General features: G+C 38.5%; 1 protein-coding gene across 4 annotated transcripts; it reads left to right on the top strand.

Moving 5' to 3' along the window:
• On the top strand, positions 1–18,552 carry LOC134628175 (3'-5' exoribonuclease HELZ2-like). Of its 4 annotated transcripts, none has more exons than XM_063474899.1 (20): positions 1–101; positions 1,647–3,099; positions 3,851–4,034; positions 4,903–5,010; positions 6,278–6,786; positions 6,882–7,514; positions 7,813–8,611; positions 8,765–8,840; positions 8,967–12,408; positions 12,531–12,616; positions 12,730–12,852; positions 12,928–13,083; positions 13,186–13,330; positions 13,421–13,549; positions 13,745–13,937; positions 15,020–15,166; positions 15,913–16,122; positions 16,239–16,395; positions 16,915–17,049; positions 17,688–18,552. In XM_063474899.1, exons 2-20 carry the CDS (start codon positions 1,751–1,753, stop codon positions 17,798–17,800), a joined length of 8,694 nt encoding a protein of 2,897 aa, XP_063330969.1. In that variant the 5' UTR covers positions 1–101; positions 1,647–1,750; the 3' UTR covers positions 17,801–18,552. The 4 variants fall into 4 exon arrangements, with proteins under 4 accessions (XP_063330969.1, XP_063330968.1, XP_063330970.1 ...); XM_063474898.1 differs by having other exon boundaries at positions 16,882–17,049; XM_063474900.1 differs by lacking the exon at positions 13,421–13,549 and having other exon boundaries at positions 16,882–17,049.
• The last annotated feature ends 1,149 nt before the right edge of the window (positions 18,553–19,701 follow it).

Below are 19,701 nucleotides of genomic sequence, written 5' to 3'. Positions count from 1 at the left end.
GACGAGAAATGAAACTTAACTCAGACGGTGCTATCCAAGTCCCGCTGTTGTCGATCAGACTCACAATGGGGTCATTTGACAAATAGGACCTTGGTTTAACGGTAAGCATTATCATTATTATTATTAGTAGTAGTAGTAGTAGTAGCAGCAGTAGAAGTCTCATTATGTGTATTACAACATGACCGTCAATTCTAAACACGAATGTGATTTTTTTAAGGGCAACGGTGCCGGTATTGTGCCATTATTTTTTTATTGGCATTTTTTCATGGTTATCAAATTGTTTATAAAACATTGGACAGTGCTAAACCGACTGTTATCTTCACACCTCAGTAACTCTAGTTTCTTTATAAGTTTTATTATAATAAGTGTTTTTTTTTGTGGTCCTCTGGAACATTACAATAGTAATAATGTAAATTATGCTCTGTGTGATGGCGCGACTAATGTACATCATAACATCATACGCTTTTCAGGTGAAGTCTTTGATATATATATTTTTTAAATAAGTAAATAATCAGTTTACAGCTAGCAGAAAAACAGAAATGGAGAGGGAGGTTGAAGCCACGGCATCATCAGACTAACCGTGCAGGAACAACATAAAGAATGCAGGAAGCTACTGTTAAAAGGAGCAGCTTTATTGTTTTCGGGTTTGCACCGGCGAGCATTTGTCTCTGTTTCAGGGCAGGTGGGTGGAGATTAGGGTTGCCAACCGTCCCTTGAAAAACGGAATCTTTCCGTATTTAGAAACAAAAGTATTGAGCTGAAAAGGGACGCACTTTGTCAAATGGTTAAAAAAAATAATTTCACACACAAAAAAAGAGCTAAGAAATTCCCCACACTGGGAAGGGTGAAGACAATCGAGTCGCCCAGCCCTGGCCATGAGGCGTCCCTTATTTATTTTTCAGGGAGTTGGCAACCCTAGTGGAGATAAGGTCCATCCTTATCATTTTCAACCCGCTGCTGACGCAAAAGAAGAGAAATGAAACTTAAGGAAGCCTCCAGCTAAGATGAGTCCACGCGATGCTGCCCAAGACCGACTGTTAACAATCAAACTCACGTTGCGGTCAGGTGACATAGGACGTCAGTCAGTGTAAATAATAATGCCATTATTATTATTATTATTATTATTATTATTATTATTATTATTATTATTATATGTTTATACAATGGGGCGCCTCACGTTACGCCTTGTATTTAAAGATGTGTAAGTTCGCCATCTAGCGGACTTTAGACCCGCATCACTTTTTCTACGTGGTTATTTATTGTATATAAATACATACGTTTTTATAATAGTGGTGGCAAATCTCACTAGCTTCCTCTACCACCCTGAGTAGACTATAGACTGCACATTTAGGTGGACTCAGTGCACCTATGTGATTCTCAAAAAACTAGGAAAAACCTGAGCAATCTTAACTTCCAGGCCTGGAAGTTAAGATCTTAATCCAGGCCTCAAAGGGCAACTGTTGTTGCATAATTTTGTTTCAACACATTACACATTGTGTACCCCCCCCCCCCCCCCCCCCCCCAAAAAAAAAAGAGAGGAACCATGCCAAATGTAAATAAGCCCAGAATGCAAGTTTTGCCAATTTCATAAACACAGTGACTGAACACACTTCTTATAATTCTATTCTCATTGTTTTTTTCCCCAGATACATTCAAGCCAAGCAAGAGATTCATCACCCTCAAGACATTTCAAGGGTCATTATACATTTTTGTATTCAGTGCCTGGTTTAAAGATTATGATTGTATCAAAATGTCAGCAAGTGCATCCAAACTGTCTCCTCTTTTATTGACCTATGAGCTCAAACTTGTTTGCACTCAGTGCTGTGTCAAGGAACAAGAAATTACATATAGACTGAAATCAGTTCAACACAAGTGCGGACACAATCTCCTGCTCTGCAAAGCCAAAGGTGGCATTAAATGGAGGCCCGTTTCTAGACGGCCAATATTTCCAAACCCAAGTCAGTATATCGCCTGTTGGTACTATGTAGAGGGGCGTGGTTGCACCCAGCACAAGAACCGGTGCACCTTTGCCAGAAGTGATGAGGAAGCTGCAGTGTGGACATTTGAAAAGCACCAGGGATTGGATCACGCACTACTCTGTAATCTCATAGTTGAGTCTGAGAGAAGAACTTGTCAGTCTAACATTGTTGAACCTCTAGGTGACCTTTTGGCAGATGTAGATCTGAAAGCTGTGTGTAATTTGTGCTCTGTCAAGGTAAATGAAATAACATACACAGTTCAGTCAGTTGTGCACAGGTGTAGTAGATTTCTGCTACTAGCTAAAGGCAAAGCCTCCGACCTATGGAAGCTTGTCTCTAAGCGACCTACACTTGCTCAAACTGTTTGTTACAAAGTGTGTAGCTACATTGCTGAGGACTCCAGATGCACACAACACACGCAGGGTCGAGGATGCACTTATGCCAAAAGCCTCGAAGAAGTCACTGTTTGGAACTATCTTAGAGAGAATAAAATGGATAAGAATGAGTTAATCAGACTTTTAACTGAGTCACAGTCTGCTTCATTAACACCAGAACATGCAGCTGAAAGCATACTCCGGCACTTTTCAGGTGAATTCATTGAGGTCTGTAAAGACTGCTTTCAGGAACACCCACAAAAACTAACAACCAAAAGGTGGAATGATTTTTGTGCGGCAGACATAGCACATGCCTGGAACCCAGTCTTAGTTTATCACCTATCAGAGAACAGCAGGAAACATGTCTACAGTCAGGTGCGCCCGCTTCCCCCAAACTGTCAGTTTACATATTGTAGTTATGTAATACAAGGGAAGCCCTGCTGGCACACCGCCAACGAATGCCAGTCTGCCCAAAGTGAGGTGGAGATGGCTGTGTGGAAAGCAGAGCATACCGGACTCTGTGTTCGGCCTCACCTACTTCAGCTGAGCCAGCAGACGCAGACACAGCCCAGAAAAGTGACCATGTACTGCAAAGTGTGCCACCTGAGTCTTTCTTCCCCAGAGAGCTTCTATAAGCACTGCGCCTCTTTGGAACATGCCCAGTTAGTCGCCCAGGACACCACTACCAGGTGGAGAGGACGCGAGGTGCCACACAACCGGCGAGCTGAGCTTTGGCTTTGTGAGAGGTAAATGGCTCCAGTTTCTTTCACATCTTTTACCATGAAGGTTCTGTAAGAAGGCTTTAAGCAAATATACCAAAGCTTTTTTTCTCAATTTAGTTTATTAAGCTCATTCTGTCATGTAATTTGTTCAAAACAAGGACAAACAGATGTGGAACAAGTATTCAGATTCAGATCAACTGAATATTTTAACTAAAGTGGTTCTGATGTCAAAATGTAACTAAGCAGCAAGTGAGCAGGACTGAAACAGGACATAGTTTCATGAGTTATGCTTCCAGCACCTCATTTTCCAGCTTATAAGCATTTTAAAACTAATATTAGCATGGTGGCTTGGTGGTTAGCACTATTGCCTCACAGTAAGATGGTCCTGAGGTTCAGTTCCACCATCAGGCCTTCTATGTGGAGTTAGCATTTTTATGTAACTAGTTAATATCGATGTATATTGTAAAATGTCTTTTTGTCAAGGAGCAAAATTCATAATCTTATATTCTACAAAAAACAGTTTTCATGTTCTGTCATACCATAGTAACAACCATTACAGGAAGGGAAAATGTGTTTCAAATTACTTTATTTGTTTCACTCTAATCAGATAAGTTTATATCTTCTATGTTAGGGAACAACAGAAAAATATAAAGAATTTAAACCTAATTGTTTATGTCTATACTGGTAAAAATCTTTGAAGAACCATTTTCATTTCTTTTGCTAGTTTGACTGATTCATTTCACTTATTATTCTCACACTTGTCATTTTATCCTAGACCCCAAACTTGTGAGTACGGCAGTAAGTGCCCAAAAGCTCATTCTATGGAAGAGCTGCAGGAATGGATGATGCGTGCTGCAGAAGAGAAGGAGATCCGACATAACATTCAAGCCCAGGGTCTCATGTCTTATAATGATATGCTCTTGGAGGAATACAAAAACAGCAGTAATGAAGTGTACATTGTAAGTTTAAGGCTTGAATCCACTGTAAACAATCTTCGTATTGTCTTGAAGAATTTTTTATTTGACAGGGTATGTTGGTGGATCACCAAGGTATGCTACAGTCTTTGGCAGCATTTTCATCACATGAGTTTTCTCCAGGTACTGAAAGCACACAGGCTGAAATTAAGCATAAGGGTAATGACTTTTTGCAACTGTGACATGTTTGCAACCCTTAACATTTTTGACTGACAAGGTTGTTGTTTCAGGCCAGGTTCTAGATTGAAATAACTTATGGTGTGGCTGAAATTTGTGCTAAAGCCAACGAAGTGTGGCCAGGCATGCTATAGCCACAAGTGATAAATACAACTTCTGGTTTACATTTTGACACAAAGTCTTTACAAGGATGGAAAAAAAAAATCTAATTTCTTGAGGAAATAGCCTGTCAATTTTCAGTTTTTAAACAATGAGTTACAACATAAACTGCTTGCACACAAACATCAACATATGCAGACTGCTCCAGTGTGTTATGGACAGGTGGGAGTCATTATCTATGAATGGCAGCAAGTCTTGCCACCGTGCTGTCACTGATCACCTCCTCCCGTGTGGCGAGCTTCATGCCAACAACAGACTCGGCCTTCCTGATGAGTTTGTTTGGTCTGTTTGTGTCCTTTGCTTTGATGCCTGCACCCCAGCATGCCACACCAAAGAAGATGGTGCTCGCAACAACAGACTGATAAAATATATAGAGCAGCCAGTCTGCCCAGAGCATAATTAGCTGACTTAATGCAATGAATCTTACTTTTTACATGTTGATTTAAGAGTAGAATATTTTTTATTCATCTTTTGACTATTCTAAATGATGTCTTTTACTTTTTCAAATGCTGAACAGATGTCTGAACATGTTGACGATGTCAGCATCTCTTGCGATGAAGATTCAACTGTGGAGTGTCAAGAGATTAATGCAACACTAAAATGGAATTTTCAAATTGAGACAGAGGTAAGACTTAATATTTTTTTATTTTCAGAAAACATGTTCATTGCAGTTTTTTTTGTTTCAAGTGTGAAATTTGTGTTCCCTGTGTCCAGGCACAGGTTTCACATTTCACTATTTTGGGACCACAGTCACAAAAATAGTGGAATTTGCACAAAATAGGAATCACACAATCAGCATAAAAGAAGCCAAACTTTTCATTTAAGAAAATGTATCTCAGAATAATGACACTAATGGCAGAACCTCCAGCCTTGAAACAACACATTTTTTAAACACTGTTTGAATGCTTGAGCCTTGATAGGGTCTAATAAGTCCAATTGCATCCTGGGGGAGGCTGGGGACCTGCAGTCTGTGTAGACCATGATTAATTAACATCTCCTTTACAGAGGTAGCCTATTACAGCAGAAGCCTGAGAAGTTTACCACTGCTAGAAAACAGCAGTGATAGAGGAAGCTGTAAGGTTGAAAAAGGATTGGCTGGCACAGGGTTTTCCTGAAGCAAAAAACAGTTTTTCTTCAGTTACTACTGAAGAAAAAACATGGATGTATGAAGTGTGTAGGGGAGCTATAACTAAAGTTTTTTGTTTGGCCTCAAGTTCTAGCAAACAGTCTGGCAACTCAAGAAGGGGAAACAGGGCTTGGCTGTTCACACATGGAGACTGTTGATCCCGAACAGGAACTCGGTTTAATAGTGGAAAAATAGTGGGGAGCTCCTGAACCCAAGCAACGCATCCTCAGTAAAGAAGGCAAAGTCTGAAGACCTACCTGGGGGAAATCTTGCACATTTTGTGAATGAGATTTTGTGATGAGATGCTAAAGTCTCTGAATGTGGTTTGGTGGTTTAGGCTGACACCCCGTTCAGTGTTGTGGAGAGGTACCTCAAAGGTGTTTTAAAGGGTCCATTAAGAAGCATTAATTGCTATGTTTTTTAAATAATGGTTCATTGCTGATTAGTAGTAATTTACATGTCTTAATAAAAAAACTATTTAAAAAAGAAAAATGAAAAATGTTGTTGTTTTTTTCCTTTTTCTTTTTTAAATTTAAATTTAAATTTTTTTTTTTGCTTTTATTTGAATAACAAGGATATTTCTGAGTGACCCCAAACATCTGAATGGTATTTTAGACTGAACAAAGTAGACTTTCAGGCTTGAACAGTTAGATCTTTTACCAAAACACTAATATTGTGTGGTCTGGTTTCACTGCTCAATGCAAAATTTGTATTGCCCAAGAAAGGTTCGAATTATGTTACAGTATCCAAATTTGTGTTCAAACAGAGAGAGCTTGTGCATGTGGCATTGCTAAAACAAGAACCAGGAGCTTCATTCACCCTTGGTGATGCAGATTCTGAACCTTGCATCTACTCATCAGGTGAACCTTTTCTCGGGGAGGATGGGACCTATGACATTACCGTATCGTTCACATCCATCAACCCAGGCTTGTACACACAGTGGTTAGTGCTTGATTTTGACATGAGACCAGTGCTCTTGAAAAAACTCAAAGTCAGAGTAGGCCATTCAGTAGTCACTGAACAACCAGCTGTGAGCAGAGGAGCAAGATTTCAGAGTTGTGAACGTTGGCACAGAGGGAACAGGATAATCATCCCATGTTCGTCGAGGACAGAAGAACAGGATGAGTTATTAAAGATGTACAAGCCTCCACAGATTAGTTTCCTGTATAAATCCTCCCACAACATTCAGACACCACTGAATAATGAAAACTACAAAGAAAGAATGCACCATTTCCTCTACAATGAAGAATGTGCAGAAGACCAGGTTGTCTTGAGGTAATAGGCTTTTGTACATGACTTAAAATTTTCTGTTTGAATTTGCACATATACTCAATTGCCTACGTTTTTTTTTTTTTTCCATATTTTTTTAGACTAAATGTTTGTGGAGAAATTACAGCACTGGATACATTATACAGTTTGCAGTTTGGTGTGGAGGCTCCTCGGGGGCAACTTTTTGGTGTTGTCTTGATTCCTTGTCACCTTACACAAGACAGCCCTGAGGGACTTACTCTACAACGAAGCATCCGATCTGCCCTGATAGCCCCTTTAACTTCTCGCCCAAACTCTAAAGTCTATGAAGCCAGCGTGTTGCCATACAAAACAACTGAGAATAAACTTTTTTTGCTACTGTCAAAGCAATGTTGCTTTGATCTTGCGCTAAAAAGAAATGAATCATATCAAATGGAGGTGCAATTCCAGCTGGACCGCCTCAACTACTGCACCATGCACAGGGCTGTCGATCTTCTTCCCGATACAAAGACTGTGCTGCCAGTCCTTAAAAGTTGTGTAATTCCTGTTGGTAACATCACCTGTGAAAATCTCAACACAAAGCAGCAATTAGCAATTGAATTTATCACAGGGAATTCTAATGTCAAAAACCTTGTGGCACCCCTCCTGATTTATGGACCTTTTGGAACTGGGAAGACATTCACCCTTGCAACAGCAGCCAGAGAGCTTTGTAAGGATCCTCAGAACAAAGTTCTAATTTGCACCCACACCAACAGGTAATATATTGAAAATATATGCATCAGTCTGGGCAGTTTTCTCTTTATTCAAAGATTGAAGAATTTTAGACTTATTCAGAGTCTAAACTTGGGTTAAACTTTGTTCTAAAGTGAAGGGTTGGTATATCTCAGTTAACATTACACTTTGGTAATGTTTCAACAACATTTTAATGACAATATATTTCTTTAAAACAAAAAAAGGTTTCTGAGTAGATAGAGCAGTTCACTAATTAGAAGGCACTTAAGCACAGAAAAAAAACTAATCAAATGCTAACATTTACTTGTCATTTCTTTTCAGTTCAGCAGATCTATATGTCAGAGAACACTTTCATCCAATCATCAGCAAGAAAAATGGTGGAATCAGGCCAGTCAGAATAAAAGCAAACAAACAAGGGACTGCTTTGCATGCTACTGATAGCATTACTTTGAAATACTGTCTCCTTTCAGAAGAAGGACATTATTTTCTACCACCTACAAAAGCTGCTCTAGATCAGCACAACATAATCATAACTACCACAACCATGGCAAGACATTTTCATGACCTAAATCTTCCAGAGGGATACTTCACCCACATTCTGATTGATGAAGCCTCTCAGATGCTAGAATGTGAAGCCCTAATGGCCCTTGCTCTTGCTGGATCAAACACAAGAGTTGTTCTAGCAGGAGATCACATGCAAATGGGACCAAAGCTTTTCTCCGTGCCTGACCGCGATCGTTCAAATCACACACTCCTCACTCGCTTGTTCCACTATTATCAAGGCCAAAACTGTGATGCTGCTAAGAAAAGCAGAATCATTTTTCATGAAAATTATCGCTCAACCAGAGAAATTGTGGAGTTTGTTGCCACCCATTTTTACGTTGGTAAAAATGATTTCATCAAAGCTGCTGGAGATGTTCCAGCTCCTACAAACTGCCATGCCCTGAAGTTTCACCATGTCAGGGGAGAGTGCCTCTTGGAGACAGTATCGATGTCTTGGTATAACAACGCAGAGGTGACAGAAGTGGTTGAAGTAGTGAAAGATATTCTTAAACACTGGCCTGCAAGCTGGGGTCACAAGGACCAAAGCTCAATCTGCATTCTGTCAGAGGGATTTCAGGTAATAACTTTTTGTGTTGAGTCCAGTTATAATCAGACTAAAAGATAAACATTAATCACAGTAATGATAAATACAGGACTTTAATATAAACTCCAAGACACACATGTAAAGATATGATTAATACGTTTTTTCATTGATTTCTTTGAATTATAGGTTCCTCGAATTAGGACAGCGCTTTCAAGCAGAAACCTTGCAAACATCAATGTTGAGAGACTTGCAAATGTTCAAGGTAAAGACCCCTTGCCAGATTCTTCATTACTGTAGACAGAAAGGAAGTCTAAACTCTCACTGTTTAAATACTGCACTTAACATTTAACATTAACATTTTCAAATAACTCCTTGCATGTGTCTACAGGAAAACAGTTCAGAGCAGTCATTATGACAACTGTGCAAACACGCGACAGCCTAAAAACATCTCACCTCCCTGGTCTGGAGATGTTCAATGATGCCCGTGTTTTAAACACTGCGATGACAAGGGCTCAATCCCAGGTGGTTGTAATTGGAGATGCTGCTGCCCTGTGTTGCTTTGGGAAATGTTCAGGAATCTGGAAGAGTTTCATAAACCACTGCATCAACAGCAACAGTGTTGCACCACAGCATTTCACTAAAGAGTTCTTTGAACAAGATATTATGGAAACTGCAAAGTTTCAGAAGTTCGAACATGTGGATGAGAGCCACACTCTAGATGATGCGATTCTTAAAGAGCTGAAAGATGATTATGAGCAACTGAAAACAGATGAAGACAGTTTGGAATTTCAGATGACCTTTTCAAATCACGATGGGTCAAGAGCACTATACAATTTCACCAGTACTGGCACAGATCTATTAAAGATGTGTGAAAAACAACCGGAGATTTACAAACAGGGGAAGTTGATCAGGGAATCACACAGGAAAGGCTACGTCATACCATTTCATAATCCAACCAAACGAATAAGCATCGTGGGACAGGCAAATCTTGGTAAGGCCTTTACTGGAGATGAAGTGGTCCTCCACAAAACAGAAGTTGTAAGCATCACCAAGAAAGAAGAATCAGCACATGTACTTCTGTGCCTGCTTGAGGATGAAGATCACAGCAAGTCACGACAGAATTCTGAAAGCAAATTTATCAGAAGGATGATGATACCGATAAAAAAATCGGAGCCCAAAATATGCATACTGATCCTCAAGAATCAACGCAACTTTATGCCAATATGGGAGGAAATTGATGGAGAATGGACAGTTGCAACACGAAAGCATATTGATGAAAATCTAAAACAGAACAGTGTATTCAAGGTGCAAGTGGTTTGCTGGAAAGAAAACAATTTTTTTCCATTGGGGTACGTCATAGATATTCTTCCAGTTGGCAGCTCTTTGGTTTCTGGACTAAAGATCCTGAATGAAGAATTCAAAGTTGCATACAATACATGCAAATCAGGCAAGGCCGTTTCCAACACTGATGAAAACAATACAAACATAAAGAACTTGCGTGAGTTAATCACTTTTACTGTGGATCCTGCGGAAGCAAAGATCCTGGATGATGCTATCAGCGTCAGGGAACTTGAAGATCATTATGAGTTGGGACTCCATATTGCTGATGTGGCAAGTGTTGTGAAGCCAGGTGATGATTTAGATAGGGCTGCAGAACAAAGTGGCACTACCTACTACTGTGCTGAGGAGAAACCTATTTACATGTTTCCCCAGGACTTGAGCATTCAACTCAGTCTGCAAAAAGGTCGAGATTGCAGGGTGGTCTCATTGATTTTCAAAGCAGAAAAGAATACAAACAAGATAACAGAAAAACCCAAATTTCAGCTTTCTATAATCAACTCTGACAAGCAGCTGTCATATTTAGAGGCAGAGGATATCATCTCCAAAAGCTATAAAGAGACCCCCAAATTTGATACTGTTGAGCATTGTGTAACAGTTGCTTATTGTTTTGCAAAAGCTCAAAGGAAGATAAGACTTAAATCTGATTGGGCTTATTCTCAAACCGATGCTGACAGATTGCCTGGGAAGCGCAAAGCCCATCTGATGATTGAAGAGCTTGCTGTGTTATTTAACCAACATGCATCTGAGACTTTGATCAACTGTGACAAAACCAGGTATTCCACACCACTTCGCTGTCAGGCAAAACCAGATCCTGTAAAGGTAGAAGAATTCAAAGAGGAATGTGGAGAATTAATACCATTGTCTTTTCTTGTGCGGCACAAAGTAGACCATGAACAACAAAGCCCAAAGTGTCAAAACTTTCGCATACTCCCTGAAGTGTGGGAAGAAATTGTTGCAGCCGTCAAAGCAGATGATACAGACAAAATGATAGATCTAGTTGCTGCTGATGAAATCCACCCTCTGATACAACCAGTCACTCAAAATTTCAGAAGGTGCTTCAGTAAAGCTTACGTCATCTGTTCAAAATCATCTCCTGAGGCAGAAATAGGGCATTATTCTCTGAACCTAAAGTCTTACACAAAAGCTTCCTCACCCATACGGCAGTACATGGATGTCATCTTGCAAAGACTCTTGCATTCTTTCATATGTAATACAGATGTTCAGTACACTAAATCAGAGATCATGGCTTTGTGCAGTCAATTTCAGGAGAACCTCAAGAATGCCGAGAAGTATGAACAGAAGGCTGAGCAAATTTCATATGCAGTGAGCATGAAAAAACAAAGTGCTTCAAAGATAGCCTTTGTTGTTCATGCAAATCCTGAAGAAGACAGTTTTGCAGTAGCATTTCCCTTTAACAAGAACATATTTGTTGGGAATTTGCCAATTATGTATAAAGATTTGCAACCAGACGATCAACCATTTTACGATGAAGAAAAACACAGTGTCACTCTTAAATGGAAAAGACGGATCTATTCAGCTGATGCCATGCAAATCCACCAAGAGCTGAAAATGATGGCAGATAGTCTTCCTTGCATTGAGGTTCCATTGAGAGTATGGAAAGATACTATTGAGGCAATTGACAATGGAAAATTAGATCACGCAAAGCGTCTCATAATGCATGCTGATGCTGATTTGAAGGAACTGGGAAAACAAACTGTTTTGCCTCAGTCCTCTGAAGGTTGCTATACTCAGGCTGAAAAGTGTCTCTCTGAGGAACAAGAAATACCAGAGATGCAAACTGAGCATTTTGTTGACATCCAACTCGAGTTGCAGCCAGGTGACATCCTACAGGTCCAATTGACTTCAAGGATTAAAAAAGGCTATCACATGCCCACGGTTCAGTTGGTACACATTAAACCAAAGTTTGAAATTTGTGTTGACCATGTCAACAGCCCTATCACATGCTTCTCCAGATTGGCAGATATTCCTTCAAGGACTTATTACAATGATACCAAGGAGTATATACGGATCTGGAAACCTTTGTGTGAGATGGAATCTGCGGCCAATGCAGTGAATGAAAGTGATATCGTTATCATTGAGAACCTCCAGGTAAAGTTTAACCAAGAGTTGGAAGGCATGCTCAAAGGAAGCTTTTTCTTACCGCTACAATGGATCAACGAATGGGCCATTGAATTTAACCTTCGAAACTGCTTTCTGTGCATACGGAAAAGAGGTCTCAAACTGGAAACTTCTAAAGTGGAAACTTCAAAGGTGGAAACTTCAAACGTGGAATATTCCACCCTGGTAGACCCAAAAGAGTTCACATGGGTAGCCCATGGTTTCACAAGTAATGCAGAAAAATTGAAAAATAGTGGAAGTAAAGTGGAGTTCTACATTAGTCACCTGCCTATGAAGGACATTCCTGAATGTGTTTTTCAGAAAAACACTCATTTCACTGTTGAAATCATTCCAAAACTCATCCCTGACATGTAAGTTCAACTGTAGTTCAGTTTTATATTACATTGCTTACTGCTGGATAGTTGAAAGGTTTTTTTTCAATTACACATTTTCTTACTTTGATTGACACTGATTTACTTCTTTATTTCTGTAGCCGGAAAGAAAATGCTGTAGTCAACATTAAGTCGGCATGTGAATTTGTTAAGGCTATAGCACTAGGGCAGCGCATTCCAAAAGAGGGTATGTCCATCATTCATCAATAAATAGTTTGATACTTATATCCACATTAGTTACACAGAAAATTACAAGCTCCAAACCCAGAATTTATTTAAATCTTTTGCATTGTCTTTCAGTTAAATCAAGCTTAAATATTGTGAGGAGAATCATAAATGGACTGCCAGTGCTGAACCAGAGCCAGTACCGTGCAGTAGATAAAGCTCTAAATAATACCTTCACACTGATACAAGGACCCCCTGGTAGGTGTGTCAACTTGTGTACCTTGATGGTTCATATTTTCTGCTAAGTCTTAAACCATTTTCTTTGCCTCTTAGGAACTGGAAAAACAGTAGTAGGTGTGTACATTGTACACAGTTTTTTTGAACACAACTCTAAAAACAAAAGGAAATTGGATGACCCAAAGGATAAGAAAAAGAAAGAAGTCATTCTCTACTGTGGGCCATCCAACAAGTCTGTTGATGTTGTAGCAGGCAAGTTATGTTGATTCTCTGTAGAATTTAATCTCAATTTCATCTTTGAAGTGGTCATCAAAACCCGTCGTGTTCTGTGTGTCTTTTATTGCTGTAACACAGAGTACTTAATGAGGTTTAAGGACAGCCTAAGGCCCCTCAGGGTTTACAGCCAAGAAGTGGAGATGCTTGATTTCCCTTTTCCAGACTGCAAGCTGCAGTTTTCCCAAAGAACCCTTCGCCAAGATCGTTCCAAACCAGAGCTCAGGTACTGCAATCATATCAGTTGGTGACTAACTGCTGTTGAATTTTTTTGTTGATTGTTAATATAACACTGGCCTCTTTTACATGAATTTAGGGATATCACTATGCATCACCGCATGCGTCAGGACCAAAACATTTATTCAGCTCAAATAAAAGACTTTGATAAACGTATTAAACTTGCTTTTGAAAAAAAGGGAGAACTGACTGCTGAAGAAGTGAAAGAGTAAGTAATTTTTTTGTTTTTGTTTTTGTTTTTTTTAGTGCCTGAAACATTATTTTTTGACCTTTTAAATTAATGCATTGTTGGAAGATTTTGGAACATTTTTGAAATAAATGTTAGTGAGACTATTATTTGCAATAAAAGCAATCAATTTTGCATAAAAATCAGTTGAAGGAACTGTATGGATTGTTTTCCTAGATACAAAAACCTTCTCAGAGACGCTCGGGCATATGAACTCCAACAGCACGACATCATACTGTGCACATGTACGCAGTCTTCCACCCCAGTCTTGACTAAGACTGTCACTGCACGTCAGATTCTAATTGATGAGTGTGCTATGGCCACTGAACCCCAGGCCCTGATTCCACTAGTCTGCAACAAACCAGAAAAGGTTTGGACATCATCAAATGCTGTGTTTCCTTCCTTGAGTTGCTCTGCTAGGCCTTTATAGAAACCACTGCTGCCTGTTCTGAGGTCTTTCTGCGTTCTGTCTTCTTTAATAACTAAAAAGCATGCTCTCTTGGATTGAAACCAGGGGGGCTGAAATGACCATTAAAGAATTTTAGAAAAAGACCCCCCATCAGTACTAAATGTGGTTAATAAGTAAAAGATAAAATGATGTTGCTTCATATTGCTGACAAGGCATTTAAAAAAGATATATCTTTGCACAGAAACACACTAAGCAGTTTTCTGTTGGTTAGAAGTGTAAAACAAGGTTCAAGTGGTTCACCCATCATATCCATTGGGTCAATATTAGTAACTATAACTTAAAAAAAAACCACGAGTGTAACTGTGGCAAGAGACATAACTGTGGAGATACTCATAACCTAGTATTACAAAGACAAAGCTAACACATGATAAAACAGGAATCAAATTCACACAATGACAATGAATGGATGATTGTTATAATACTGGACAATAGTTCAATTCCTTTTTATTCATACAGCACCAAATCACAACTGCAGTTGCCTCAATGTGCTTTATATTGTACGGTAGACCCTACAATAATACATACAGAGAAAAACCCAACAATCATATGACCCCCTATGAGCAAGCACTTTGGAAACAGTGGGAAGGAAAAACAGGGAGGGGTGGCCATCTGTTGCAACCGGTTGGGGTGAATAAGACCTATTGAGCTTACAATAGCCAGCTGTAAATATCTTAAAATACCTGTCTTAGAGTCTCACAGGCTAATTGTCTACTGGAATAGACTGTACTCAAGTGACTGTAGCCTGATAGGTGGTGAAGAAAATTGATCTAATAGCATCCTTTCAACTAAACTTAGGTCAAGGGGCATCTTTTTAGAATCTAGGACTACTACTTCATCTTCATTTATGACTACTCCTAACTTCAGGATAAGATTTTTTGTAAATAAGACCCCAAAAAAGAGGGTGCCTCATCGCTGCTTTGACCGTAGTCACTCTATTGCTAGTTACTCACTCTGTCTTACACTATCACCAATATAACTTTCAGATTGTTTTGATTGGGGACCACAAACAGCTACGACCCATTGTGAGGAACGAACACGTGAGGAAGCTTGGAATGGCCAAGTCTCTGTTTGAGCGCTACTATACAATACATGAGAAGAGGGCAGTTATGCTGGACACCCAGTACAGAATGGTAAGAACATTAACTTTACACGATAGAAGTGTATATAACAGTGATGTATAGCACATAATAAATGTACTGGATTACAAAAGTTTAAGACCACATCAAAAATCTAATCTTACCTTATTAAAGTTTTTATGTATGCTAAACTTAATAAAGGACACACACATGCACAATCCTGTAAAGGTAATAGAACAAGAATTTAAACAGCAGATTAGTGAAATTGCCCGTGGGAACACATTTGTAGCCTGCCATGGAAGTAGGTTTCAAATTATTCAGGTGAATTTGATCAACTCAACAGAGGCTTGTTCAAATCAATAATTTTAATGTCATTATTTACCTGGATGCTTGACCTGCATGTCAGTCAAGTTTTCATCAAAACATTGTTGGAAAAGCAAAACATCACTGACTATGTGGCGTACAAATATGGCCTCAGTTATCAGATTTGAATAAACTTTTGGAGTCTCTGCAGCTCTATAGTTAAATGGGGCCAAACAAATACGCTGTAACTATTTACTGCTGACATGTTTCACAGATTCACTCAAATCTTACTCCCTCCATTCTTCACTCAAATTGTTTAGATAGAGAGTATCTTGCCTATATTAAGACTAATTGACAATGCCAGCTTAACAATTTGTTAGTATACTTATTAGTATAAGTATCTTGCCAAGTGGTCTTATACTTTTGGATTGCATTCTTTATACACTACATTGACTACCACATTCAAATTCTAACTAAACTGTTATTTATCTTGATAGCATGAGGACATATGTGAGTTCCCATCAAATCAATTTTATAATGGAAACCTGAAAACTGGAGCGAGACAGCAGAGGAGTGTCTTTCAAGTTGACCACAAGACAAAACCCATTGTTTTTGGGGATGTCAAAGGAAAGACAATAAGTCTAGTTGTCAACACAGCCCAAGGCAACCAAAACTCTAAAGCTAATCTTGAAGAGAGAAACAAAGTGGTACAGTATTGGATGTTCTTTTGTTTCCTCTTAAACAGTAACATTTAAATATAAAAAAGCAAAGGTTACTGTAAAGACACTGGATGCTCAACTATTTCAATTTGGTTCTCTTGCAGATTGCCATTGCTGAAAAGCTAGTGAAGACTGCCAGAATTGCACAGCAAAGTATTGTGATTTTATCACCTTATAATGCCCAGGTGTCAGAAATCAGGAATGAGCTGAAGAAAAAGAAGATGGAACAAATCCCAGTTACCACGATCACAAAAAGTCAAGGTGACAGTGTGCTACTCTGTTACCCTAACAACAAAACTTTTCCTAAAGTTTCCTAAAAAGGAAAGGCTTCAGAATATAATGTTTCAAAATATTAAAACATTAAAACTATATCAAAATGTAATATAAGATAAACAAAACATAATTTGGAAAAAAAGCCAACAGAACAAAAAAACTGTTCAGTTTTTTTGCGCCGGTCAAAGACCCATGTGTTGTAGTTTGCGGTTTGTTTTTGAATATAAAATCAAATATAATTGACTTCATTTAATTCAGTTGACATGGAATTCTTTTTCTGGGCATGACTCAGGAATTTCTCACAAAATCATGAAACAAGAAGAACTACAACAAGGATAATAACTAGGAAACTGGGGGATTAGGATCAGTTTGCATAATACGCAATACTCAAAAGTGTCAAAGGATAGACACAGGAAAAACTCAGTTATACTGTTTAATGATAGCAAAATATGTGACAACATTCTTGTCTTTTAGGAAGTGAATGGCGTTATGTCATCTTGTCTACAGTGTGCTCTCTACCAAATGAAGAAATTGAGAGACAACCAGAAAGAAGCTGGCTTTCCAAACATCTGGGCTTTGTTGGTGATCCCAATCAGATAAATGTAGCCATCACCAGGGCCAAGGAGGGACTCTGCATCATTGGTGAGATAATGCAGCTCTGCAGATCTGTTTTTAAGAATTATGCAGACGTTGCTGAGCTCCTAATATACAGTTGTCTAAGAAAATTACTCTTGTTTACACTATTAAGTGAGTTGTGGATTTTTTTAAATTACTACCACTGTCATATTCCTAAGCTAGTTTCACTGAATAATCAATAACGATTATTTAAAAGCATGTTTTAAAAAATTTGGGGAATTAAAACCTAAAATGTATTCAGTTATAAATATATTTTATTATTGTGTAGAGTACTAAACTATTCAATTCTTTATTATTGATACTCATAAGTCATAATAAGTTTTAATTTTAAACATTCAAAATACCTCACCTTAGTAAAAAGTCTGACTTTGGTGCATTGTCTGCAATTTGTAGGCAGCTTGTATGTAGGAGGCCATATTAGCAGTTGCAGTCTTGTTTCATATTTGCTTTTTGGGGGGTAGATGATGATGCAAATCAGCTGTATTTCCACTGTATTTTTGGCAAGACTATTTCATACAGGTCAGTTTGATGACCAGATCATTATCTAGTTTTCAGCATCACTTTTTAAAAGTGGATGTTTCTAAATTCAGCAACATTACAAAGATGAACGAAGCAGTCTTTAACGTGTTTCTATTGTTTCAAAGGTGACCAAGAATTGCTCATGTGCAGTCCAACTTGGAAACATCTCTTGAACCACTACACTCTTCACAATGCAGTGACAGGTGCAGACAAGATTTCAGTGTGTTCAGCCACCTGATTGATTCTGTGCTTTGTGAAGTTTGCAGCAGCAGACCAGAGCTCCTAAAGGGAAGCTAGTACAATTTTATGAATTTTTTTATGTCATAATTTTTAATTTGTTTTTTCAGTTCTCTGTTTTTAAGTTTATATTGGAAATATTTCTTATATTACATTCACCTTACTATTCTTATTTCAAAAGAGTAAGTAGGAAATCTTATGACATTTTGTTACACGAATTGCAAATATTGAATTTTGTATCACAGTGGATATTTCAGTTATGTATAACTAGCAGGCGACTAGCCATGTTGTTATAGATCTTGTAATTTAATTTAGGTAAAACTGAAATGTTTGAACTATGAAATTGTCAGTAGTCCCTGCTCATTGATGAATTATTTTGTTTTCTTACCTGAAACCTTGGTTTAGCACTTAGACAGCCTCACCATTCAGTGAGCCTGTCACTGTTTTTAAGGAAATATTATAATATTGCTTTTGGTTCCTTTTTTTTTTTAAATATTTTATATTGTATCTTCAGGGATCAGCTTTGGCTGGAGTTTTTGGACCAAAATCCTGGTTGTTTGTTGTATTGTTGTATGTATTGACATGTGTAAATTATAAGTTTAAATTTAAATGATATTGCTCCTTCATACTGTGTTTCCCATTGAACTCTGTCTTCAAATATATACTGTAATAGTAATAATGCTGTCAAATTGATTAATATTTACTGTGGGTTTTGTCTTTGATTGGCTAATGAACTTTATTGTATAAATAATTAATAAATAATAAATAATTTAAAATTTTTTTAAACACACCCAAACTCAATAATGTTGGATATCTATAATTAGGAATGAAATAATGCTACATTGTTTGATGGAAATTAAAATGATCAACTTACAGATGGCAAAATTCAGAGACACCCAAAAAATAAAAGTAAAAAAAGAATTACATGCTAGTCCATTTTGCCGAAATTTCATAGAGCCACTCAAAATGGTGCTCAGTAGTTTGTATAACCCCATGTCCTTGTATGTATGCCTGACAACATTGTGGCGTGTTCCTGATGACACAAAACTAATCGTGCCCTGGGGAATCTCCTCCCAGATTGGGATCAGGGCATCACTGAGCTCCTGGACAGTTTGAGGTAGCAATGGATGGACATTGTCGTGCACCAGGAGGAACCCAGGACCTGTGCCACCTGCATAGGGTCTCACAGTGGGATTTCATCCCCATACTAATGGCAGTCAGGGTTCTGTTGCCTAGCCTGTAAAGGTCTGTCCCTGGATATACCACCCCAGACCATCACTGACCTACCACCAAACCAGTCGTGTTAAACAATGTTACAGGGAGCACAATGATTTCCACGGCTTTTCCAAGCCCTTTTTATGTCTGTCACATGCACTCGGGGTGAACCTGTTCTCATCTGGGAAAAGCACTGTGTCAATAAGCACACCAATTCTGGTATTTTATGACAAATGCCAGTCGGGTTCCACAGTACAGGGCAGCTCACTAAATGACACCAGGTCCTCAGGCCACCCTCGTGAAGTTTGTTTCTGATTGTTTGGTTAGATATATTTAAACCAGCCTGCTGGAGGTCACTTTGTAACTCTGGTGCTCCTTTGTTGCTCCTTGCCCACTTTTCCTTGAGGACAACGTTTTTATCCAGGTCATGGAAGGGGATGGATGTATGCCTTCAGTGAGTCATGCGGGGTGATTAGAAGCCAAGCAAATATAAACAATCAATGTAAATGTTAAACAGCAATTAAAATTACTATTAATATTATCAAATTAAATATTTACTACATGCATAATTCATAATTTAATACAATTTCAGTATTTGCATGGCCAGTGACTTTTTTTTCACGTTCACTGCGACATTAAGCTTTGAAGCTACAACACCAATAGTAAAATTCTCACGGAAGCAGAGGG

This window comes from Pelmatolapia mariae, linkage group LG5, assembly GCF_036321145.2.
Source record: "Pelmatolapia mariae isolate MD_Pm_ZW linkage group LG5, Pm_UMD_F_2, whole genome shotgun sequence".
Classification (NCBI taxonomy): Eukaryota; Metazoa; Chordata; class Actinopteri; order Cichliformes; family Cichlidae; genus Pelmatolapia; species Pelmatolapia mariae.
The sequence above is the reverse complement of the archived record's forward strand: the minus strand, read 5'-3'. Positions and strand labels throughout refer to the sequence as shown.